The sequence below is a fragment of the Pectinophora gossypiella genome, chromosome 10, assembly GCF_024362695.1.
Source record: "Pectinophora gossypiella chromosome 10, ilPecGoss1.1, whole genome shotgun sequence".
Lineage (NCBI taxonomy): Eukaryota > Metazoa > Arthropoda > Insecta > Lepidoptera > Gelechiidae > Pectinophora > Pectinophora gossypiella.
This window is the reverse complement of record NC_065413.1, coordinates 6,564,973-6,590,926: the sequence shown is the minus strand read 5'-3', so window position 1 is coordinate 6,590,926 and position 25,954 is coordinate 6,564,973. Positions and strand designations below refer to the sequence as shown.

The 25,954-nt window shown below is 35.4% G+C and overlaps 3 protein-coding genes and 1 pseudogene across 3 annotated transcripts; 1 reads left to right on the top strand and 3 right to left on the bottom strand.

The window, feature by feature from the left end:
- Positions 1-1,073: 1,073 nt before the first annotated feature.
- On the bottom strand, positions 1,074-10,038 carry LOC126370245 (saccharopine dehydrogenase-like oxidoreductase; annotated as a pseudogene).
- Positions 10,039-12,916: 2,878 nt separating this feature from the next.
- On the bottom strand, positions 12,917-14,504 carry LOC126370323 (putative peptidyl-tRNA hydrolase PTRHD1). Its single transcript, XM_050015174.1, has 2 exons — positions 14,283-14,504; positions 12,917-13,169 (listed from the first exon to the last, which is right to left on the bottom strand). The coding sequence occupies exons 1-2, from the start codon at positions 14,469-14,471 to the stop codon at positions 12,984-12,986; spliced, it is 375 nt and encodes a 124-aa protein (XP_049871131.1). The 5' UTR covers positions 14,472-14,504; the 3' UTR covers positions 12,917-12,983.
- A 256-nt stretch (positions 14,505-14,760) lies between these two features.
- LOC126370328 (U6 snRNA-associated Sm-like protein LSm8) lies at positions 14,761-15,259 on the top strand. The gene has a single exon (XM_050015181.1). It carries the CDS (start codon positions 14,914-14,916, stop codon positions 15,202-15,204), a length of 291 nt encoding a protein of 96 aa, XP_049871138.1. The 5' UTR covers positions 14,761-14,913; the 3' UTR covers positions 15,205-15,259.
- LOC126370260 (probable mitochondrial glutathione transporter SLC25A40) lies at positions 15,247-20,684 on the bottom strand. The gene is made up of 9 exons (XM_050015082.1): positions 20,463-20,684; positions 20,228-20,385; positions 19,645-19,807; positions 18,567-18,689; positions 18,290-18,388; positions 18,083-18,189; positions 17,918-17,999; positions 17,607-17,814; positions 15,247-16,330 (listed from the first exon to the last, which is right to left on the bottom strand). The coding sequence occupies exons 1-9, from the start codon at positions 20,551-20,553 to the stop codon at positions 16,270-16,272; spliced, it is 1,092 nt and encodes a 363-aa protein (XP_049871039.1). The 5' UTR covers positions 20,554-20,684; the 3' UTR covers positions 15,247-16,269.
- Positions 20,685-25,954: the final 5,270 nt, after the last annotated feature.

Here is a 25,954-nt window from a genome sequence, read left to right as displayed (position 1 = left end):
GAAATAAAAAATATGCACATTAGAAGTCTAAGAAATATTTTTTGTAGTATATGTAGGTATGTAATTTATTGTAAACGCCCGTGTTGACGTCACATGTTAAATAGCTATGGCTTACAAACCTACCGAGTGAACTTGTTTTCCCAGTATATCTAGTTACTAATTAGTCTTCTTCTTCTATTTTGAAGTTGGTGGAGTACCAAACCTCATCAACATTGAGCCGCCAAAGGCTCATGTAACTTTTGTTTGACATGGCTCATGTAACGACTACTTACTTACATCAGTAAGTAGTAACCGGCACCAACGGCTTAACGTGCCTTCCGAAGCACGGATCATCTTACTTTCGGACAATCTTGTGATCAGCCAGTAATGTCCTAACCAAACTAGGGACCACAAAGTAATTTTTGTGATATGTCCCCACCGGGAATCGAACCCAGGACCTCCGGATCATGAGCCAAACGCTCAACCACTGGACCACAGAGGTCGTCAATTATGTCATTTATTGACATAATGGCCCCGATTCCTGCAGACATCTCTTAATTTTACTTTAAGTTATACCTGTCATTTTCTTATCCGCCGAAAAGGAAAGGGACGGATGATTGACAGCTCTTAATTTTAGGAAGAATGAGTAAATAAATGAATAACCCGGGCGAATTTTTAGACGGTTGTTTTAGATTTGTGCTTAAAATTGACGTGTGTTCCATAAATTTTATGCTTGTCGATTACCCGTCCCTTTCCTTTTCGGCGGATAAGAAAAGGACAGATATAACTTAAAATAAAATTAGATGGTATTTACAGGAATTAGCACCATTGTCATTTGTTTAACTAACTACGTCACACTAGATATTGTTATTGAAATATTGCTAATCTTTGTCTAATTCTCGATCACATATAAAAAAAATCAGACGTTTCCGTTCAGCAACTTCGGAGTTTGGGTGGGGGGGGGGAAGGAACTCTTTTCGACTGGACGGACGTACTCCAGTTCCAGTTAACCATTTTCATTCGGAACTCTAAAAATAGACAGCACTGTTTGAAAGTATATTTTATTTGATTTTTGTATGCGACCTTATAGCATAACTTACATAATAACTATTTATAAGTATGAGTATTTGTATGTATGGTGTGCATCAGTTTGTGACACTGCTCTTTGTTTGAACAATGCAGGCATGCGCGAATCGACTGATTGTCCGAAAAAGTAAGATGATTCCGTGCTTTGTAGGACGCGTTAAGCTGACAGACCCAGGCCATATGTCGTAAAAACACGTCTACCAACCCTCAGTGGAGAACCGTGGTGTAGTATGCTCCATAACCCCTCCGGTTGATTGAGGAGAGGCATATGCCCAGTAGGGGGACGTATGACGTCATAATAACAACTATTATTTTAACAACTAAGTACGACTACTTAGCACAAATTACTTAGCTATTTTACTAATGTAGATATACCTACAACTTATAGCTTTTCCACATATTTTCCATTTACAACTGATTTGTTTTCAATAACTTCGAAACTCATGCCATACTTTTGTAATCTGTCTACTAAACTTGTGTTATTGAAAGCTGCTCCAGTTGTTAAAACACCACCACTGAAATTAAAAATAAAGTTAATAAGTATTCCATTATTAAATGTATATAAAAATATATTTATATTTGACAATTAATAACTTGTTTACGAGCGAATTTGGGTTATTGATCGCAAAAGAAGAGAGTAGAGTATATTATGGAGAAAGTCCTTTGAATCCCTGAAGATAACATAACAAATACTTTATTGCACAAACAGGAAAATACAAGACAAAAGAGAAATAGAATGAGTAGAATAAGCGGCCTTATTGCTAAGTAGCAATCTCTTCCAGGCAAAGTAAGTATAGGCAGGCAAAGTTTAAGTATAGGAGATGTTTAATATTATATAATATAGTTATTTTTCCCTAAAAAGGTAGCATGGGGAGTATTTAAAATGCTGTACCGACAAGAGCGTGGCTCTTAAATTGATGATGATGATAATATAGCGGGATCATGGGAATGCTTGTACGTATAAAAATAAATACAAAGATAGATTATGAGTACATAAGCTACATAATAATAATAATAATACACATATAATAAAAGAACACACACAAACACATACTATATGAAGACATGAAAATATCATTTATTCAATGTGAATTCAGATCATTGGTCATCCATACCTCTGGAAAGTAGAGCAAAAGCAGTTGGCATTCATTTCGTTAAACAGTCAGACGTGTTAAGTTGGCGGCCTTAAACTTACGTAGTAGGTAACTATTATCTAATCTACTTATGCATAAATCCATGAGACATTGGTGCTGATTCCGGTAAACACCATCTAAGTTTATTTTAAGTATACCTGTCATTTTCTTATCCGCCGAAAAGGAAAGAGACGGATAATCATATTTATTGAACACAAGTCAATTTTTGGCAGGAATTTTAAAAAACCCTCCCAATTTTTTATATTGGGCAATAACCCAACAGAATTAGTACAGCACACGTCAAACGGATTGCATATGAGCGATATGCCTATTTTATTCGCCGAGGTTATTCATTCATTTTAAAATGAATAGTTGTCAATCATCCGTCCCTTTCCTTTTGGGTGGATAAGAAAATGATGGATATAACTTAAAATAAAATTAAGAAATGTCAGGAATCGGGGCTTATGGCCCTAATCAATATTCGTTACGATGTCACTAACACCCCATATATGTATGTACCTCTATAGTAAAAACATCGTCGGAAGATTACATTCTGATGTGATGCACAAACTCAAAATAATAACTAGAAAACAGTCAAGGCAAGGCATGGAAGTGAACAATGGCCTTTGACAGATTTATATATAAGTAGGTAAGTAATATGAAGGTTTATTACCAACAAAAATTTTATTTATTCAATGGTAGTTCCGTTCTGTGAACCAAATTAACTATTTAATATGTATTAAACCATTTATTTATTTATTATGGACAACTTACAAGCTACACTCTGCACATGCAAAGTTACAGACAATAAAAAAAAGATTAAGAGCTAGCTCAATTACAAGTAGTCACAGCAAATAAAATATCCACAGAGTTCTACGGTAGGTATGTACCTACTTAATTCCTGTTCTTTATTGTTATTATTTTAACGTGGCAAATGTGCCTAACTTACATGTACAGTCATGAGTAATATCATGTACCCACTTTAGAACCCTGTCGCACTATCATATTTGGCATTTAATGAGACTTCGGTTTAATTTGTCAAAAAAGTTAATGTGATATCAAAATGTATACTATTGGTACTCGTGATCGTACTTAGCCCATATAATAAGGGGGGGGGGGGCAGCAGTAACTGTCAGTATTATTTAAGGTTGCCTGGAAGAAATTGCTGCATGAGCAATAAGGCCGCCTGTTGTGCTGTATATGTTGTCCTTATCTCTGTATTTTGTAACCATTGTGCTCAATAAAGTATTTTATCTATCTACTATTCAGAGTCGGGGGACAGGAGTCCTACCTAGTACGGCTTTGAAATAGACTACTTTGGGCGCCATCCCACTCGCGTTAGACAGAGTACTGCGGGGCGGAAGGCAAGCGGGAGAATGCTACACCGACAAGAGCGTGGCCTTAAATTAGTGATGATGATAATAAATTTAAGTTAGTTTACATTATGATACAAATGAGCTATATTGGTCATTACAGTTGAGGCTAAAAGCCACTGCGTTAATTTGATTATTAGGACACAGATAGAAATTCATTAGGTAGGTATCTGGGTACTTTACAAGAATCCGCGAATAGGCTATCGCGAACACCAGAGGAAGAAAGGAGTCAGCGGAAAGCTTGTCATCCAATCAAGTCATACTCACCTTGGTATATTGGACCTCTCCTTCAATATGGTGATGGCGCTACAAATTAAAGCTACTGCCGTCGTTTTGTATCCCGGATCATTACCGGAAACCTGTGAAATTTTTATCAAAAAAATTAGGATACACGACAACAATACCTATCGGCGTAAGCTGCGAGTATGAAATGCAATCCCGACTCGAGATCGCAAATTCGAGATCCCGCGGGATTGGAAATATCAATCCCGCGAGATCCCGAAGTTTTCGGGATCTACTATAACTATAACTCAAGGTGATTCGCCCAAAAAAAATACTAGGGTACACGACAACAATACCTATCGGTATAAGCTGCAAGCAGAAAGTGCAAACCCGACTCGAGATCGCAAATTCGAGATCCCGCGGGATTCGAAATATTTATCCCGCGAGAACCCGAAATTTTCGGGATCTACTATAACTATAACTCAAGGTGATTCGCCCAATCCCGTTAATCTCAAATGGGATCTCGCCATATCATGCTTCGACATTGATCCCGAAATCTTAGACGAGATCTCGAGAGATCTATTTAGCAGGCAGGCAGTTGTAAGTGATGAATGCTTATATCCCACCCATCTCTACCTAGTTGGTCTTTTTATTTTCATGTTTGTCTAACTGAATTATAATGAGTATACCCTAGGTCAGTATACCCCTAACAAAATAAGCAATCACATGCTTTAATACTGTTCTAATAAAGTCTTATTAACTACTACAACCTCTGCAAGCCTAAGTATAAAGTCGCTTTTACACACTACTTACAGATTTTTTAGGGCAGTGTTAGGGCAAGTGATTGCTTATTTGTTAGGGGTATTCTGATCTAGGGTGTCTAATATGTTATACCTCTACAGTTGTTTTATGTACTTAAATGGTACTTTTGTTAATGAACTGACTGTACTTTCACGACAATTGTGATTTCTGTACAAGAAAGTATTCATTGTATTGTGTTACAGCAATTACGTACGATTTTCCTTACCTTCACAGTCAAAGTTCTGTCAGGAGCACTCTTCATATCGACTCCTTCACTCCATCCCTTTCCAATCAACGTAAAGCTGTACTTCAAACCGTTTCTCATCGCTTCATTAGGACCTTTATGGGTAACGTAACCAAGAGTAAAGAAGCCTGGATACTTCCACAACAGATTCCTTAGACAGGCGAAATGACTCATGAGGTACCTAATACATGAAGAATGCCGGGACGACGAAAAAGAAATGGATAAAGAGCGGCAAGGTGGTGTAGCTTTTGAAGTGATAGAACGTCTTTCCGTGACTCCTTTGGTAGTGTTGGTACATCCCCGCTACATCGCGGTCGGGTCCAGGGTACGGACACCAGAAGCGGCCGTCGTGTCTGTGGAAGAATCGCCTAAAACAAGAAATATAATTAAGTACTTATAAATAATCGTATTCTGTTATATTAAAAGTCTCAAGTTATTTTAAAGACGCCCCGTGTGTTGTGTTAGGATGTTAGTTTGGTATCTATGTAAACTGGGCAAAGCGACCTTGTGTTTGTCTTTAAAGGATTTTTGATTTCCAAAGATAGCGGCACGGCACGGTAAGTCAGCTAGAAGAAATCTCTTTCTTAGAGATAAGCATACCTACTTATAAGTACTATTTTCTTTGTATGTTTCTTTTGTCTATTGACGAGTTTTAGGCTAATAGTATATTCCCTAAAACCTTCGCGTTGCCTTTAGATCTATGCTCACATCACATCGGTGGATTTGTTCAAAGATTTATTTTAAAATCTGTTTCTAATCTTTCAAAAACTCATTCAACATCAAGGTATTAGGTACAGTGTACTTTAAAAAAAAACACAGTGACAGCATTTAGTAACTGACCTACCACTATTAAATTTATATTAAATATGCGTAAGAGATGCGTAATATATTTAGACTATTTGCTTACTATAAGTAATTATTTTGCAACGAAGTTAAGATTTAGCCTATATTAAACAACTTCTATTAATAACGTATCACCATTAAGGTCAGTTTTATATTGGAGGCATTTTAATTGCTCTGTTATTATAATATGAACGAATGAAGATTGCGTAATGCTAAGGTAGCAGAGTACCTAACTTGCTCTACTTTGATTTTCCTAAACACGTGGAAGTATTATACCCTTCAACAACCCTCCACCTACCCTCCCCTCCGTTCTCAATACTTTATAATCAATAGAGCGTATATAAAAATGATACAGCCCGAAATGAATTCTACTACTATGGAATTTGTATGAAAAAGCACACTGTAACGTCATAGAAAAAGTGACAAAATGTGAACTTATTATTACGTTTATTTTGATTAAAATTGATAAATAAGTTAAGTAAATAGAAAAAACAAAATGTTTTTCGTTAGTTTTACATCTGTCTTTATTTAGTACCTAATCAGAATTTCATAACTTATCTTGAACCTAGTAGGTACACAACCCAATTACAAGCACGAGGAGCAACTAGCTGCTATACGTATATTATTGAGCACCCGTCATCACTTAAACAGTCAAATGCGTTGTAAAATGCCTTAAACTAAAACCTACTTGTTTAGTTCTTCCGGGACTGGTTCAGTGTCAGGAAAGGTTTCCTTTTTCAGTTCTCTATACTGTTTAAAGTTCTGCATCTCGTGTATCATTGACTCCCAAGTTCCGTAGTGCAGGAGGCAATTGTTGCAACCGGGGAAGTACGCACTCTTTGGTATCTCTAACACGTTGTAACATTCGACCGATCGCAGAGTTCCTGAAATGAGAACAGATAAAGGATAACATATTTTTTGATTCTGTGACACCTGTGCCTAGAGAAAACACACGAAGAAAAATTCGAAAATCTGTGACTCGGATTTGATTCAACCTCGTAGTCCGCACGAGATGTGACATCATCAGCATAATGTTGGCTAGTGAAAACCTCGTAAGCGCACACACTAGTTTCATCGGTAAGTTGGTACCTTCCGGGGAAAAATTGAGAATATTTTTTTCCTCACGATTGAAAACAGCGTGTTCGTCTTTTGTTAAACAAAATCACATCACCATAATTATATTTTTTTTGTCATATCACAAAAAAACACTTTGTGATCCCTAGTTTCGTTAGGACATTACAGGCTGTCACCTAATTGTCCGAAAGTAAGATGATCCGTACTTCGGAAGGCACGTGAAGCCGTTGATCTCGGTTATAACTTACTGGTCTACATGAGCCATGTCAAGGGCCTTTTGCGGCTCAATAATAATCCTGACACCAGGGTTCATGAGGTTGGTATTCCTCCTCACAACCCACATGATATGAAGATGAAAAACTCTCATCAAAGACAGGATAGGGAATGGCTGTTGAGTTAATACAGTTCTGGAGCGATATGTTGTGTATGCCTAAGTGTAGTTTACCTTTAAAGTTTTTCTCGAGATGTATTAGCCCTCCTAAAGCAGGAACACAGTCGAATCCACACGCTGGGATGATCAATACATTGGCTGTTTCGACGGCCTTATTGTACGTGCGATAGATGTTTAACATGTGCTGGAAATAAGAAGACATTGCTTTTACAATAAGTAGGTACCTTTAGATAAATTACGTTGCGTCTAGAGGACTAAGTAGGTACATTTTGGTTTTCTTCAACATTGATACGAGGAATGTTTGTTTATCTTACTTATAATATGGCAAGTAGAAACAGAAATAGATCGCAAATTCTTACAGCAAGAGAAAATTGTAATTACAAATTGCCAAAAAATCGGTAAATAGGTGCATTACAAAGGTAAGTTTCGTGAAAATTGTAATTAAACGTACGGAAAGAAAAGTAGTGCAAGCTGGGCTTATGTGGTATTTTTTGTCTGAATGGACGCCTGCGACTGTGCGGAAGCAAAGAATAAGCAACACCCGGGGTGGGACATTGTAATTGTATGGATATACGTAGGTACTATACAGGTCATATCGCGACGCGAAGTCGCCAAAAAAACACCTCGAGATAAGAAAGCGTCTCTGAAAGCGAAAGGGCCGCGAGTGCACGCAATACGATCAATTTGGTAGGTGCACTACCTTCGAGATAATAGGCATAAGTACCTTATTAATAAATCATACAGTTCATAATTAACCTGCGCAGTGAGTCGAAAAGTTCACATTGAGCTCATAACATTTAAATGTAGTACCTACCTACAGTTGCAGTGATAATGTTGTTTTGGACATAATTCGGTTACGAAAGTTCAATAGCTCCGGAGAAACGAAAACAAACTCACCAAGTACCTATTTAGTAGATGCCATTCGAGGAGAATCATCTAAAGTTGTTTTGGACATTATTGATTCGATTATAAAACACGATTATTATTGATTTGATTCCACGGAGAAACAAAAATAGACTTACAGATAGGTATCTAGATTGTCTAATTTATATGGCAAAGACGTAAAAGTTAGAGTCACGGTCACAATATAGGTGTGCCTTATTTAGCTATTTCTAGGCGAAAATTTTGTTTGCCTTGCGTTCTCCAAATTGACCTACCGAAATAGAAATTTCAAGACCAGAACAGATAATTCGTTAAGTGTACAGTCATGAGCAATATCATGTATCCAATTTAGAACCCTGTCGCACTATCATATTTGAAATTTAATGAGGCTTACGGTTTAAATTGTCAAAAAAGTTAATGTGACATGGTTGCAAAGTGTATACATATTAGTACTCGTGACCGTATGATGTGTCTGCCTAGTCCTTAGACAACATTTCACGACCGTCTTCTTAGCCGTCTTCGGAAAAGCTGAGCGCTTTCATCCGGTCTAAAAGATCTCGACCTTTTAGACCACCAAATTTTTCACATAGTGACGTCACATTTCTAAGTAACGAGATAACTTACGTGTAATTCTGCGGATATATCGATGTAATGAGTCCCAGTTTGTATGCAAGCTTTGACAATAGGCTCGCTGAGTAAGGTATTGGGCCCCGTAGCGTTCATAATGACCCTTGCCTTACGGGTCACTTCGGGTAGAGTTCCCTCCTTCTGTATGTCACACTCAAACACAGGAACCTTTGATATCTCAACATCTGTAAATAAACAAATTGATTATTTATTCCTTATTAGTGATCGAAACTAAACCTTTGAAAGACTAGTAATTAGCAGCTTTAAAAGTATCTTGCACCAATTTAGGCAATGCATGCCCTCAAACACGTTACCTACAGCGCGCTTAGCCGGCCGGGGAACGGGAGTCATGGGCTCTTAAGGCTGCAGTTTTCGCAAAATTGAATCTTTGCGAGTTTTTGGTGACAATTATTTTCCTTTTTCATGTCACGATATTTCTTTGACTATCGTTTATTGTACATATATATATACATAAGTTTTGCTTCTTTCTTTACCGAGTGTCCGCTTCAGCGGAGGTGCTCTCCGAGAGGGGTGGAAATATTCAAATACTGAATTCTACAACCGGAGACTTTAAAGTTTCGGAGGAATGCAAGCGTCTCGAAGTGGCGCAGAAGGAGGGTAATCGTCGTCGTTGCAATTGTTCCAAGCGCTTCATTCTACCTATATTTAAACCTCAAAGTACTCACCTACATCAAAATACTACTTATTCGAGGCGCGTGGTACCTACGTAAACCCTTAAGAATAGATCCAAACTCTATGTTCCTATCTGAAACATTCGTATTTTTCTTTGTCTGGTAGGTACAAAGATTGATTTCACTTTCAATTATCATATTCTTATGCATTGTGTCCGTGCTTCGGAAGGCACGCTAAGCCAGGTTACTACTTACTCATGTAAGTACGTAGTCGTTACATGAGTCATATCAGGGGCCCTTTAGCAGCTTGATATCAACCCTGACACCAGGGTTGATGAGGTTGGTAATCCACCTCACAACCCGCACGATAGAAGAAGAGTGTCAGGGTCGAAGCAAATGGAATTCCATAGTCTCTGCTTACCCCGGTGGGAAATAGGCGTGAGTTTAGGTATGTATGTACCTATCTTACGAAACAAAACACGAAAATGTTCGACGAAAACATTGATGACCAACCTAACTCTTGTAATTCAGAGAGTAAATTCTGCAATTTCTCTGTTGACCGTCCAGCAATACCCCAATTTAAATCTGCATACTCCTTATCTTTGCAAAACAATGCTAGGTTCTTCACCGCATGCTTGCCAGTAAACCCAGTTGCACCCAACACAATAATATCAACCCTTGAATCCATAATTTCTTATTAAAAAAAAAACACTTTAATTTAACGTTACAACCATCGTATGCACGTAACGCGAGCAAAATACCAACTGAGTCGGTATTAAAGGAAAATAGTCGTACTACAACTAAGTTTTTTAATCAAGTTTGGGTTTTGAAAACCTTGAGCTTGTAAAGGTGACGTAGGCCAGGAAGTAAGCGGACCACAGCTGGACAAGCGGTAGCGGACGGGTTATTCAATTAGCACGCATAACGTATGTCAAATCACTATCAAGGACTATAGTTAGTTAGTATTAATTATAAAATAAACTTTACATTGACCAAATTGGAGATGTCCTTAGAAAAGGTTTAGTATGATCTACTATTAACCGGCGTGCGTGTATGAAGCGGTTGATGAATGTGGAGGAAGCAAGAGAAGTTTGTCAGGATCGAAGCAAATGGAATTCTATAGTCTCTGCTTACCCCGGTGGGAAATAGGAGTGAGTTTATGTATATGTATGTATGTAAGTAAACTTTTATGATGGCACGCGTTTGATATAATATCATTTGAGTTTACAAATTATCAAGGAATGCGTACTTACATATAATTGGGTCACTTCTCACGAACACGTCTAATATTAGTAAAACTGTAGATAGGTAAGTAATAAGTATCATGTAATAATATCCCATGCTTTTGACGATATCTTTTCTGGCACGTAAGTTCATCATGAATATTTTGCTCTCATGTGAATTATCAAAAAAATGACTTGTTGTTGCCGTCGTAACTAGGAAAGCAGCAAACTGTATCTGCGTTAATGTATAACCCAAATGGCATGTACTTATAATATTTGCTTATGACTTGGGAGATAATTAATAGTGAGTAGGTATCGATATTGCCCAGTAGACCCTACACGCACTGACACGACACTGTATAAGAAACACTAATCGATTTCCTGGCCACAAAATGTGCATTATCAAGGGTATTATGTAAATAGTGTCTATAAAAAACTGATATTCAAGTCAATCGAATAACTTGCCAGTCATTAATAAGACCCTGTCACAATATTCACGAAGCTTCTTCCTTCATTCGAGCACAATAAAATTATTAATAATAATATTTGTTGCGCAGCGCGCGTGTAAAGGATAGATGAATGTGCAGGAAGCAAGACTGCCTCGGTGGTCCAGTGGTTTGAGCGTCGGGCTCACGATCCGGAGGTCTCGGTGGGGACACATCACGAAAATCATGTAATCCCTAGTTTGGTTATTGGACATTACAGGCTGATCAACTGATTGTCCGAAAGAAAGATGATTTGTGCTTCGGAAGGCACGTTAAACCGTTGGTCCCGGTTACTACTTACTGATGTAAGTTAGTAGTCGTTACATGAGCCATCTCAGGGGCCTTTGGCGGCTCAATAGTAACCCTGACATCAGGGTTGATGGGGTTGGTAATCCGCCTCACAACCCACTCGATAGAAGAAGAAGAGGAGGAAGCAAGAGAAGTTATACCTATCGGAATCGGAGCAAATGGAATTCCATTGTCTCTGCCTACCCCGTCGGGGGGGTATCCTACTGGATACCAAATGATTTAGGTAACTTCCTACCTACAGTCAGTAGAATCCTGATCTGCCCCCACCCTGACAGAGATTACGGGTGTGAGTTTATGAATATACTATGCAGCATGTAATCCACCAAAAAATACCTGCTAATGTAGTCTACAGCTTAATTAATTACTTGCCTACCTCTCACCCTCGAGCTGTTGTCACTGGGTAGGCGATAAAATAGCTAATCTTACGATCTGAATATCAACATCATCCGTTTTAAATAGATTTAAGTACTTAATTCAAGGTGGGTGGCTTTTGATTTGATTACGACGGACGACCCTGTTTATTTAACGAAAAATGTTGTCGATTGGCGCAACATTTCGCGATACCTATCCTTATGTTCAAAACATATTACGCTATTTACGAGAATCGACAGCTCCATATTTTGGCCCCTCATTGACCGACTTTGTAAAAGATGCTCTAGTTTCTTAGGTTAAGTACTTATAATTTATAGAATGACCCGTGCCTACAAACCCTGTATCAAAGTACGGGGCCCAAGTGATCATTTGTGCCGCGGGGCCTCACCAACCAGCCGGGTCTGCATGATAACCGCTCCGCGCGGCGCGAATTATATTGAGCTGAGAATAAACGATAAGAATGCTATCTACGTATATGGATAAACGGCTATTGGTCGAAGGCCTCGATATAATTCGCGCCGCAAGCGGTGCGGTTACCGTGCAGAGTTTACTGCTTAACAAATTGCCTATTATCCGCACACTCACACTCAATAAGGTTGCAACTAGGATCGACATATTTGTTTGTAGTCTGAGCGAATTTGAAAAAGCTACCTTGTATGTATTGTGTTATTTGTCATAAGTAGATATAAGTGCTGCACTATCAAAGTAGGAGGGTCCTGTAATGGTAGTTTAAGTTTTGATAAATAAATATTTTTAAGAATTTTTGCTGACACACTTTTGGGGCCCCTACAGCTAGGGTGTGACGTATCATTGATTTAAGTAGTCCGTAAATATACTCTTATGAAAACCAATCGTGTAGTCATAATATAATAACATGAATCCTGCATGAGTAACCAGAATAACAGAGGTTCAAGCCCGGACTGGCCATAAGGCAGGAAGACCGGAGGGCCGGTCACCGCCGGCTGCTGGTCTGACTGCTGGATGAATGAGTATTTATTTGTGGCTCTGACCATCCCAATAGGCACAACAGACATAAATTTACATAACTATTTATATAAAAACTGTTCTATAACTCTGTGTTTTTAAGTGAAGGTCTTATGGTTTTATGTGTAATGTAATAGAAAGTAAGCCGCTGGTAGGGAGCGGGGAGTTGTATTATTCCTTATTCTATGCTCTAAAACTAATTGTTAGCTTCTTATTATTTTTGACATGGTACAGAAAAATAAATGTTAACACAATATTGCAATTTTTAACAATAAGAAAAAACAATATTCATTTAATCAATAAAATCATATTCAAAGTTTTTATTAATTAGTAATTCCAGCTTTATACAATTTGAATTTTCCTACATATTTTTTAACTTCTTCTTTTGGATAAGGTTTTAAGGCTAGACAAGTAGGAATATTTTCTGGCTGTTCTATCCATAGTTTGTGAGCTATAGAGTTCTCTGTTAACTTGGCAGCTACTTTTTTAAGGGCTTCTTCATTGGGTACCTGAAAATAATTAAAATTGTAAATAGTATTCATGTTAAATAATGACGAAATGCATAATTATAGTTAACATCTACCAGTTTTGTATCAAAAGTAGATGCAAGTTGTCTTCGTTTTCAGGCTTTACCCAACACTTTACAGCCCACGGGCGAGAATTTACGATGTAATGAATGCACTATTATTTATTATGTATGTCACCGTAAAATTGTAAATAACGTTAGATTATAATCTATCGATTATAATCTCGCGAGATTGTGAACTGTCGAATAATTGTGAATCGTAGAATATTGCTTACAATTTAACGTATTATTTTTCGGTAGATTATAATTTATCGAAGTGAAACCGTCAAATTGTGATACGAAACGCACCTCGCGTGCTATACCATAGAGTTACAAAACTATTAGAGTGAACATAATGTTAATTTGGGATTCTCTTAAAATGCATAAATGTTTTTGTCATAATTTTAATTATCATAATCCTTTTTGCATAACGTTTTTTAGCATAATAGTTTTACTTTCCCATAATAACATCTAGGAATACTGGTTTGTTAGGTATAACTTATTTTTGGGATTAATAAATAGATATCCATAATTCTTTTTTAGAATAATAGTGTTTTGTCATAATTTTTACAAGGCATAACAGTAGGTTAGGGTGCCGCCAGCATGTTTATCTTACACACGAAAAGTATAGTGAATGATACGTTTCAGATTTTTTAATTTTGATACATTTTTTCTTACCATGTGATGTCAGAATTATTGATTACTTACTAAATAATTAATAAATACGTACTTGATTTCACAATCTTGAAGAGCATTTATTTTATTTGACTGACACCTGTGTTTTATTCCTAACTCTATGGACACAGAACGGTCTACTGTAAGGCCGACCAATCAGGGACAGCCGTCGGACAGTTGACAATTTGACAATTGTAAGATTGTGATTTAACAGTTTTACTTCGATAGATTATAATCTGACGAATAATAATACGTTAAATTGTAAGCAGTATATTACGTTTCACAATTTTTCGACAGTTCACAATCTCGCGAGATAGATTATAATCTAACGTTATTTACAATTTTACGGTGACATGTATAAAAAACCACGTTCATTGCTTACCTCCAAAACTACTTTGTGCATGTTATCCAAATCATTTAAATATTGTATGGTTTGTTCATCATCTTTGTATAAATGCAATACCGCTGAAGAAGCGTGGCACGCCTGAGCCACCAGAGAACCTATCGACCATCCTAATTCTTTTAATAAATCACTTCGAAGTAAAACATACTGCACAATAGTATTCGACATTGTTAAGAGTTTGTTTAGGGTAATCAGACTTAGCTATAAGAAATGTATCTAATAAGAATTAACACTCCAATAAAATCATATAATTTATCATTGTTTAACTTTGCTGTTAGCTACAAAATGAAACATAAAAAACACCTCTTGATAAATGTCAAACGAAAAGTTACGAGAATTAGCAGTTATGGTTGTGTTACCACAAAATAAAAATGTTTAAGTTGTCAGATTAGTCGGGTCGTCGTCCGTTCCATTGAGTCTTTGTTGGGCGAGCGATCGTGTAAGTAAACGCGCCCCTTTGACATTCGTTTGTTTGACAGTTTGTTATCAAGTTATTATAACCAAACAAGCCGTGCTTGAACATATTTATTTACGGAAATCACCATTATTGTGCCTGTATTTACATCATCTGTGATTACTTCGTACGGCGAGGAGGCGTACGCACATTGCAATGGCATCAGGACTCGAAAACTACGTCAACCAAACAGTTTCAGTGATAACTGCAGACGGTCGTAACTTTATCGGGACTTTGAAAGGATTTGATCAGACAATAAACATAATTTTGGATGAATCGCATGAAAGAGTGTTTTCTTCATCTACTGGCGTGGCCCAAGTAGTGTTAGGACTGCATATAATTCGAGGCGACAACATAGCAATCGTCGGACAAATAGATGAATCTATAGACAGCAGACTTGATCTTGGGAATATAAAAGCTGAACCTTTAGGGCCTATAGTACACTAATGTATTGCTATTTTACTTAAGATAATGTAATAAATAAATACCTCTTTTAAAAACATTTTTATTATTACTATTTTTTTAAACTAACCTCTTAATGTGTAGCATTTGATCGTATTTTAGGTTAAGATGTAAGAAATAATAAAAAAAATGTGCAAGACCTTCTATATTAGTAGATGCCTACTAAATTTATTTGCTTTGCCATTTATAATATTAAACCAATATTTACAAATAACATTAATTTCTAAACAAAAATTATAATACAATTCGTCCATTCTCTCTAAACTGTGTATTGATAGAGAATGTGAGCAATAACATTAAAATTATAAATCAAATAATGTAACAAATTGTGGTTTTATAAAAATACATAATTGGTGTGTCCTAACAGTACACTAAAATTACGTTACGTTCATAATTTTTCAGACTGGACTTTAAAACAGCAATAGACTCAACAACGAAATAAGCATCTTAAATTACAACTGATTAAATTAAATCAGACTGCCCTTAGAAAACAAAAAATATTATCAATCGTCAAAAGAAACAACAAACAGCCGAGATATGGACTTTTAAATAAAATATCACATCATTGACTTTCTTCTACTTCAGTCACTACTTTGGTTGCTGGAATATTGTTTCATGGAAGCAAAAATAACACTTACTTCAATATTTTGAAATCAATGTGCGAACATGGTGATATAATTTACATCTTAAGAAATTATTATATAACAATACCAAGTTGATATGTATATATTTATGATCATTTTAGATGGTAATAGTACAAATTCCGAATAAACATTTCACCAGAGGAACATCCATTAAAAAATATTATGTAGTTTAAAAGATATGAAATGGAAATGGGCTGTAAATTGCTTCTCGATAAAACAAAGTTTGCACAATGATTTCAACATTCACCAATATTAAAATGACTGTTAAATATACATGAGGACATTTGCATTTTACAGCTAAATGTACATTAAATAGTTGACAACTACTGTAGTAATATATATATTACATGAATGTAACTGCAATGGTCATGCATTACTTATGTCCCTTAACTAAATCTGTGTCCATTCAGGAGTAGTCACTGCCAGTGGATGGCTGTGTCACCGGAACTATAACAATTTCTTGATGCCTGCAAATAAATATGAAAAATATCACTTAAATTGCTTGCATTGTCTCTACAGGTACATTATATAGAAAGACAATTGGTGCTAATTCCTGTACACACCATATCTAATTTTATTTTACGTTCTGCCTGTCATTTACTTATTCCCTGAAAAAGAAAACGACGTCAATTTTAGGCAGAAATTTAAAACAACCCTCTAAAAAATTATGTTCGCCAATAACCCTACAGAATTAAGTTGACAGTGCACATCAAATGGGTTGCATACCAGTGAGATATCTATTTGATTCACCCAGAATCATCTGTCCCTTTTCTTTTCGGCGCATAAGAAAATGACAGGTATAACTTAAAATAAAATTAGATGGTGTGTACAGAAATTAGCCCCAGTCTTAAAATTAATTATATCAAATTAAAAAGGAACGTTTTTATTCAACATTTTTTTTATCTACTATGATACGTCTAGGGTATGTTATGTAAAACTATAAATTATTTCTACAACTCTTTGAAGGTTTTCTTAAATCTAAGTATTTTATTGCTCATGTGATAATACTTATCTGATTTATCAAACAAGAATTAAATTCTGTATTATAAATGAAATGATTATGCCAGACATGCCAGTTTTCATGATATAAATACAATACAAATTTCATTACACACAAAAAATTTGTGAAACTAAACCTAAGTTATCATCAAATGTCTACAACAATACAATACACTAATGCATACACTCATATACCTTTATATCGTGCATTGCATGCAACTAGTCACTTTTAATTATTTCAAGCTCTATGCCTTGGCTGAAAAGTTTAAAATAACCTTAGGAGAATTTAATCATAGACATGTATCTACTCTCTTCCTGTTAAGTATAGCTCTCTGTTTTGCTTAAAATCCGAAGATTAGCAGATAATTTATTTTAAAATTCCATAAAATAAAATATGACATTATTAAACTTGAAATCACTGAACTTGATTTATATTCAGTGCTTACACAATGTATGTGCAGTAAAGTAGGTACAGCCAAGTTCATTTCAATAATTATGTTGTAATGTACTTTAAAATTAATGATGTTCAAATTACATTTGAAATGGACATACCCATATTGAATGAACTTACATTACTATTCCCAAAGATATTAAAATAAAGATAACATAATTTCAAAAGAACTAAAGCTCATCTTCTCTTTAAATAAAAGTGTAGTTTATTATAATAGGAGTAATAGAAAGAACATGCATAAAGTATTAATTAGTAGTGATTTGAAAGTATAACTATAAGTTATTCATATTTACCTCTGCATTTTCTCTTTATATTTCTGTGTGTTGTACTTTTGGAAGAATTGCTTGCCGTATTCAAATGTGGCAATCATAATGGCGCACGCTGGGGCCACTTTAAATATTCGAGGCAGAAGACCAGTAAAAAGTCCCTTTATACCATTGTTCTTGTATATGTTTCTAACAATGTCGTGCATGTTTGAAGCCCTCTGTTTGCCTTTACTTTCTGAAATCCATAAAAATAGCAATAAAATCTAGCAGTGCTACGTTTTAATTTGCCTCCATTTAAGTTCCTTGAACTTATATAAATCAGAAATAAGGTTACATACCGGCGTAAATCTCTTTTTCACCTAATTCTATTTGTTGGTGAGTTTTTACTACATCAAAGGGCAATGTGACGAAGGCTGCAATCTGAAAGATATTAACCATGACATTTTGTCAAATAATGCAACATTCTCTATTAAGTAGTCACTTGTAAATAGGCAATTACTTACACTTCCAGCAACCGATCCGCAGAAGAAGTTAAATAAAAATGTATTTTTCTCTGAATCAGGTTTGTTATATTTTCTTTTTACTGATTCAAAAGTAGTCCAATATATTCCTGAAAAATAGGTACAAATTAGTGTGACAATCGAATTTTAGTATTGTAATTGTAAATCATTTTGGTGCTGAAAGGCCTGAAGAATCTGTTGTTGTCTCACCTGAGAATGGTACGTCTCTTAGAAGTGTAGATCCTAATCCTCGGAACAGGCCTCTGTATCCCTCCACTTTTATTACTTGACGTAATGCAGAAGTTATTTCTTGAAAAGATAACCATGTGTTAGTTTAAATTTATACAAATATTGACTGGAAATATTCTAACAGGAATAAAACGATAACTTATTATTTTTATTAATTGGTTTTGTCCAAATCAGTGCTATGCAACTAAAAGGAAGCACAAAAAGTATTAGAAACCCAGTTACATAAGAAACAATTTACCTGAATAAGTCAGCTTCTTTGACTGCATTTTCGTCCTGATTAGTTCCAGAGGGCTTACGATGGTAACTGCTGTAACTCTGGCGGTAGCTCCAGCGATCAGGGGTATCCACATTGGTTGACTTACTGGAAAATTATATTATTCCAAAAATAGGTATATATATATATAATAAAATAGGCATCTCGCTGGTATGCAACCCGTTTGATGCGTGATGTCAACTTAATTCTGTCGGGTTATTGGCTTAAATAAAAACTTGGGAGGTTTTTAAAATTCTTGCCTAAAATTGACATGTTCCATCAATTTTATGCCTGTCGATAACCCGTCTCTTTCCTTTTCGGCAGATAAGAAAATGACAGCACCTAACTGACTGTAAGTTTAAAACTTCCAACCTCCTCCAGACTATACTTAAACAAATGTGTCCAATTAAACTACAAATAAATTGTGTTAGTATCATATGACTGTGAGTCTACAGATTTTGATAGTAATGGTAATGTGAACATGACTGATGATAATTTGGACATGTGTATAGTAACAAATTTTACTGTAAAACTTGCAAGACCATAATAAAATGACAATCAGTTCCTGACAATAGCTTTAATAAAACAGTAGATAATACATGATTAAATGTATCAACCTTGAGTTGTTTTGCAAGTATAAATACCTACTTATGAAAGTACATTCTCTATTTCCTATTATAATGTGTTTCCCCTGTACTTGTAGGAATTATATGACTTATTAAAACTTTATTTTTGCCTTTATAAAAATAGCAAACATATTCAAACATAGATGTAAAGTTGTTTATTATTTACTAAATTATAAATTACAAGTAATTACAAGAATATAGTTGCTAAAAAGTAATGTGTGTTAGGCTGGCTTTTACATATTGTGTTGGTTGGATGTTAGCCAAGGAAGATTCCACCTTGTATTATTCTCAGTATCTTCTAATATCTTACGAACAATTATCTTTCCCAGTAGCATCATTCAAATAAGGAATTCTTATAATATTTTACAATATAAGCTATTAATAAGCTGCTTTATACATTTCTGTTATGTAGGTAGTTAGAAAACCTCTTTACTTACGGTCTCCACTAATCTTGTTGTATGAGGTTTTCATTTTGTAACGTAACTGTTCATATGACACAAAGTAGATGACTGTGCAGGGAACAGCGAGGACAAGGGTTGGACTTAAACCAGACCATAGGGCAGGAACTCCTTCTAACTTGGCTATTTTGTAGAATGCATCCTAAAATACATAATTTAATCATAATACATAAAAATAGGTATATATTAATAAAAATATTACAATTACAATAAAGAAATGTGAAGATAAAAATATTATTTAACTTCTCATCTGCTGAAATACCAGACACAATAAATTTTACATTATGTCTGGTTGAGATCTGCGTTCCGGCATTTGAAAGATTAATTAATTATATCTAAAAGTTATACATAATTTTACTATCAAATGATCAGAAATACCTATTGTGAAATAGTGTTCTACTTAGACATACTTTGCATGCACAAGTTTGGCCTTGGAATTGGTTTCACATTAAACTGATAAGCAATGATATACCTAGATATTTGTTACATATCCCATAAAACTTTATTTTGTAAACAATGATTGACAGTTATTAGGTGATAAGTAGATAAATTGAGCACTTACGATGGTACCGTGGAAATGTACTCGTCGCGGGATCCATGCTGATTCGCCGCAAGGACAAAGATGTTCCATTAAACCATTACAATACAGGTAACATTTATTCGAAAGCAAAGCCTTCTGCTGAGCTTGAAGTCTTATCTTCACCACGTCCAAAGGTGTCACTGCAATTACACACGTATATAACCAAAAGCCGATGAGAAATATTGAAGTGTAATTAAAATAATTGATAGATACTTACTGAACAACGAGGTTATAAGGGCACCAGTACAAGCCGATGCCGTTTGCTGAAACGGTGTTATCCTAAACTGTGGGTCATCTTCTCGAATCATGGCATCGGCTAAATTTTGATTTTAAAATTAAAAAAATCTTTCGTCTAAACACTTATTTAATTCTTGTAATATGGCAAAACACATTTGATTGGATAGATCATATGTTTTTTTTTCTTAATTCAATGTCAGCTTCTTTTTTTTTTTTTTTTTTAACTTTTTTATCCCTTTGGGGAAAGGCAAAGGCAAAGCCGTGCAGCCGTCGTCTAATGTATTTTTTTGTCATGTCCAAATCTTAATAAGGCCGAAGCCACGTCTTGTGTGAGTATTGCTCAATGTTCTTTATTTCAAGTCCTTTATAAAAGTGTCTTATCTAAAATATTCAAGGCCGAAGCCACGTCTTCTTCATGTTAATATCCGTGTACAATCCATGTTCTATTATGTTCAATCCATGTTTTCAATTCAAATCCTTTGTAATAAAAATGACATATCCAAATTTCTTATATCCAAGAAAAGTATACAAATCCCCTTTATAACTCCACTTCAGAAGATATTATAAAAGCATACAAGTCCCTGTATGTTGCAATATTTGCCAAAACGTCTTGAATGTCGCGCGGGATGCTTTCTGATGTTCCATAAATATGCAATAATCTGTCAACCAGAATCAATCGCTGAATACTAAAAGCTGGGCATTCAAAAAATATGTGATTAAGGGTCTGATCTTGATCTGTATTACATGCTGAGCATTTCGGTGATGAAATGATGTTCATTCTACATAAATGTGATTTAAATCGGCAGTGTCCAAATCTTAGACGTGACATGATACTATAAAATCTTTTCTCATGAAGATATGTTGATCTTGTGAACCACGGGCGACTAATTATTTTATTAATTTTGGCATACCACTGTCCTTTAGTTTTGAGAGTTTCCTCCCAATTCTGCATCCAGTCCAGCATCAATTTATGTTTTAAGTATGGAAGTAAATCAGTGTGAGGTATAGCAACATTCCTGGTTGTTGCATTGGGAAACTGTAATGCACGACCATGATAAAGCCCAACCGAGTAATGTACATCCAAATATTCCGTGACCATATGTACACGGATTATCATCGCGTACATTCCGTGGCTGCGAATTAACACCTTGGACAAAAGCGACACAAGGTGATAAAGCCCATCCAAATATTCCGTGTACACTTCCTCCTATTGGTCGATCTCGCTCGTCGCCTATTGGTTAATTGATCAATCTATTATTTGTGGTTGTGCTACGTTTACACGCAGTAGGAATGTACTCTATTAAGATATAGCGAGAGAAACGGTGTCAAACAGGCTTGTTGGTAACCTCGTTTGTTTTTTATTCTATTTTTATACGTTTAAATAAATGTACGAACAAACGAAGAGCCGTTATCTTTTATCACAGTATGTTAGTATATCCTAATAAACAGTTTATAAAAAAAAGTCTGGAGGTTTGAAAGTTGTTTTATCAAAATGTTTGTCAGGACTTAAAGTTTGTGGACAGGAGCCATGCTTACCAGCTGTTCACGTTTACAATAATACATAAACTCAGTCCCGTGCACAATCCTTTGTGGGGTAATTAAATTAGAACCATTTGTTATAAGACAATTTTTGATACAAATCTTAAGTCAGATATGGTTGCCCAATCCGTAAGCCAGGAAAATACCCGAGAAGACAGGCAATTGAAGATATTCTACATTTTTGTATAAATTGACCGGTAGATTAACAAGGATTGGTTATGTAGATAATGGATTGGTTAACAAACCATTCCCTCATACTAGACTCTTTTTGTCAGAAAGAACCCAAAATCATAATTGCCCAGTCCATATGACCCAAAGTCAGGAATAACACAATTTCGCTGGCAACTGAAAATATTCTATAATTATTTTTACAAGACTAATAAGGATTGGTTATGTGATAATAGATTGGTTAATAAACCATCACCCGACATGGGTTAAGTCTTGAAACCTGGCCATATAATATAATACAAAATAAAATGAAAGTCCAGTCATTTCAGTAGGTAATTAAATTTACACATTTGAAACAGTTTATTTTAATATTTTATAATTACTTTTATAAGAGCATATTTATATATTTATACCACAGACCAAGTAGAGATGCTACGCACTAGACGGTAATGTTCCATAGTAAAAAAATTGCTCTGTGGAAACTGCTCTTATAGAACATGACAGCTCTTTTTTTAAATTGAATTATATGCCTTGGAAGTTAGTAGCTTTGGTTGGTAGCAATTTTAGCCTTTTTCAGCCTAAATCGCCTCCCCTTTTCACCCTATAAAATTTATTTATTATCAATTGGAAGGGGAATTTGAATATGATGAGTAGTGCTATTTATTATTTTATTTTAGGCAATTATTTTGATGTTGTTTCACTTTCCATATTTATCTACAGATAGAACACAAAAAAAATAATTCCCTCAACAGAATGGACTAGGTATGGGTGTGGCGTTGTAGGATGTTTATTTGTTTCTGTCGATTTAGAGCTGTTGTGAGGTTATTATTATTTTTTTACTTTGTGTTTCTTATTTCAGATGCACCCATTTACTCCATTCCTCGACGCCCTAGATAAAGAAAGCGGGTGATTGTCACGAAAAAAATCTGACATCAATTTGTGCAAGAATGTACTCTGATTACATGAGATCCAAAAAAACAATCCATTAAAAAATAAAATAATAAATAGCACTACTCATCATGTTCAAATTCCCCTTCCAATTGAAAATAAATAAATTTTATAGGGTGAAAAGGGGAGGCGATTTAGGCTGAAAAAGGCTAAAATTGCTACAAAGCTACTATTTTTTTATTTTGGTTTTCCCCGAAGGGTAAGGCAAAGGGAACTATGCCCATACAGCCATGTCAAATTGAAAAATAGATTAATGAAATGATGAAAGGTGATGATGATGAAACCTAAGCCCCCACTCTCGAAGTAGACTCCTACTCCGAACCCCAAACGAATTAACTCAAAAGTCCGCATAAACTTACGAGTTATGAAGCGGCTTCCTGCCACGAAGCGAAAATAGGCAGATACACTTTGTTTATTGAATACTCCGATATAATAACACTCGCGAATGTCTTCCGACTAACTTAATGCGATCATTAACCACAAAACACCATTTCGTATTAATTATTTAGATTATTCAATGAAGAAAGCAACTGTCCCGTTCCCGTTTCCCGCCAAAAAGTCCCAAAGCTACTAACTTCCAAGGCAAATCAATTTAAAAAAAAGAGCTGTCATGTTCTATAAGTGCAATTTCAACAGAGGTTTTTTTTAATGGAACATTTCCGCCTGATGCGTAGCATCCTAGCATCTCTACTTGGTCTGTGCATTTACCATAATCTACCTGAGGATTCTGTTCACACGTGTTCCTCTTCTATTCCATTTTAATTTAGTTTAAATTGATATAATAATAAAAATGGTATACAATAATAAACTTCAAGAACTAGCGCTTAAGCTGTTCAATATAGATGCTGTGAAATTTGGTGAATTTATGACGAAGATCGGCATAAAGACACCGGTGTACCTACTTGGACTTGAGGGTTATAGTCAGCTATCCGGCTGTTATGGTAAGAAATCATACCCAATTTTGTACATTATGATTACATGTGGATGGTATTCTAGTCTATTATGTATACGGTTTAAAATTGGTTACTCTTTCTAGGACTTAATATCTACATATAGCAATCTATATGAGTTCGCTGTAAAAGACAGTAAATGCGATCATCTGTGTGGAGTGCCGTACACTGCATTACCGGTCGCGACCTTGTTGAGCGTTCAAGCCACAAAGCCTATGTTGATGAGGAGAAAAGAAGCCAAGTCTTACGGTACCAAAAAAATAATAGAGGGCCATTATAGAGTTGGTCAAAAGTGCCTTATCATTGAAGATGTGATCACTTCTGGTTCCAGTGTGATGGAAACTGTAAAAGATCTGCATAATGAGGGTTTAGTATCCAATGAGGCAATTGTGATTCTCGATAGAGAACAGGGACGGAAAGAGAATCTTGAAAATAATGTCCAAGTTAAATCTCTATTTCTTTGTCTGGTTTGATTGAGATATTGTTGGCAAATAAAAAAATAGATCAATCAAGAAATAGCCACTAAAGTCCATGATTACCTGAAAGGTACTAAAGCTCCTTCAACAGGTAATTATCACAATTTAAATTTATTTAAACAAGTTGTCTAAGAAATTTATTATGTTTGCTTATTTCTTGTGATGTTTGTGGAGATTATATAATGTTAATACCTAGATAACATTAATAGCCTTCGTGTTGTGTATCAGTATTTACATAAATTTTATTTGCTTTTTCTTTTGCAGTACAACCAGTAAACCGAATGGCTTTTACATAGATATGAAGATAGATCAGAGCTAGCCACCCATTGTGAAGCAGCTATTCACCATAATGGCTTCTAAGAAAACCAATTTATGTTTGTCCGTTGACTAACAAAACAACAACACACAGCGAAAATCCTTGACCTGTTAGAAAAAGTTGGCGAACATATCTGCTTAGTGAAAACCCATGTGGATATTATAGAAGATTTTTCAGAGGATTTTATAAGCAGTTTGAAACAATTGGTAGCACAGCTTAACTTTTTAATACTGGAGGACTGTAAATTTGCTGATATTGGCAATACTGTTCTACAGCAATATTTAAAGGGTGTTTACAAGATTGGAGAGTGGGCAGACTGTGTGACTGTTCATTCCTTGCCTGGAGAGGGTATTCTGAAGGTTCTTAATGGATCTAGTAATGGCGTCAGTAGAGGTGTTTTCTTGGTGGCGGAAATGAGTTGTGAGGTAATTTAAACTGATTTGTTGAACCAATTTGTGTTTTCAATGTAAAATTATGATATAATGAACTTTGAAAAAGAGTAGTCTAATGTAAATTTTATGCTTTTTCAGGGAAATCTAATTACATCGGAGTACTCAGTAGCTACAGTCAAATGGCTGAAAAGTATCCAGACTTGATCACAGGGTTTGTTTGCCAAAAGAAGGATACAACCCTCCAACCCTGGCTTGATCCAGTTGACTCCCGGTGTCCAGCTAGAGAGCTCTAAGGATGACCTGGGAGAGATCTGCAATACCCCTGAGAAGGTAGTTGTGGAAAATGGGGGGGACGTTATGGTGGTGGGAGGGGAATAGTCGCTGCTAAAAGCCCAGAAATTCAAGCCGTCATCTATAAGGATGCTCTTTGTAAATGTTACTTGAAGAGAGTTTCTGGCAAAATAGAATAAAAGAATTGGCTTGATATTCTTTTATTATAAAGTTTGTAGAATTAGATTGATTGCACAGTATCATTCCTAAAAGAGTACAAAGTTTATTAGAACTAAAATAATATGAATAATTAGTACTATTTTGCAGTTTAAGTTGTGCATTTTCCTAGTGTTTTACTTGCAAGTATGTAATTGTATTATCTTGAGTATTGAAAGTTGGTGTGCAGTTGTTAC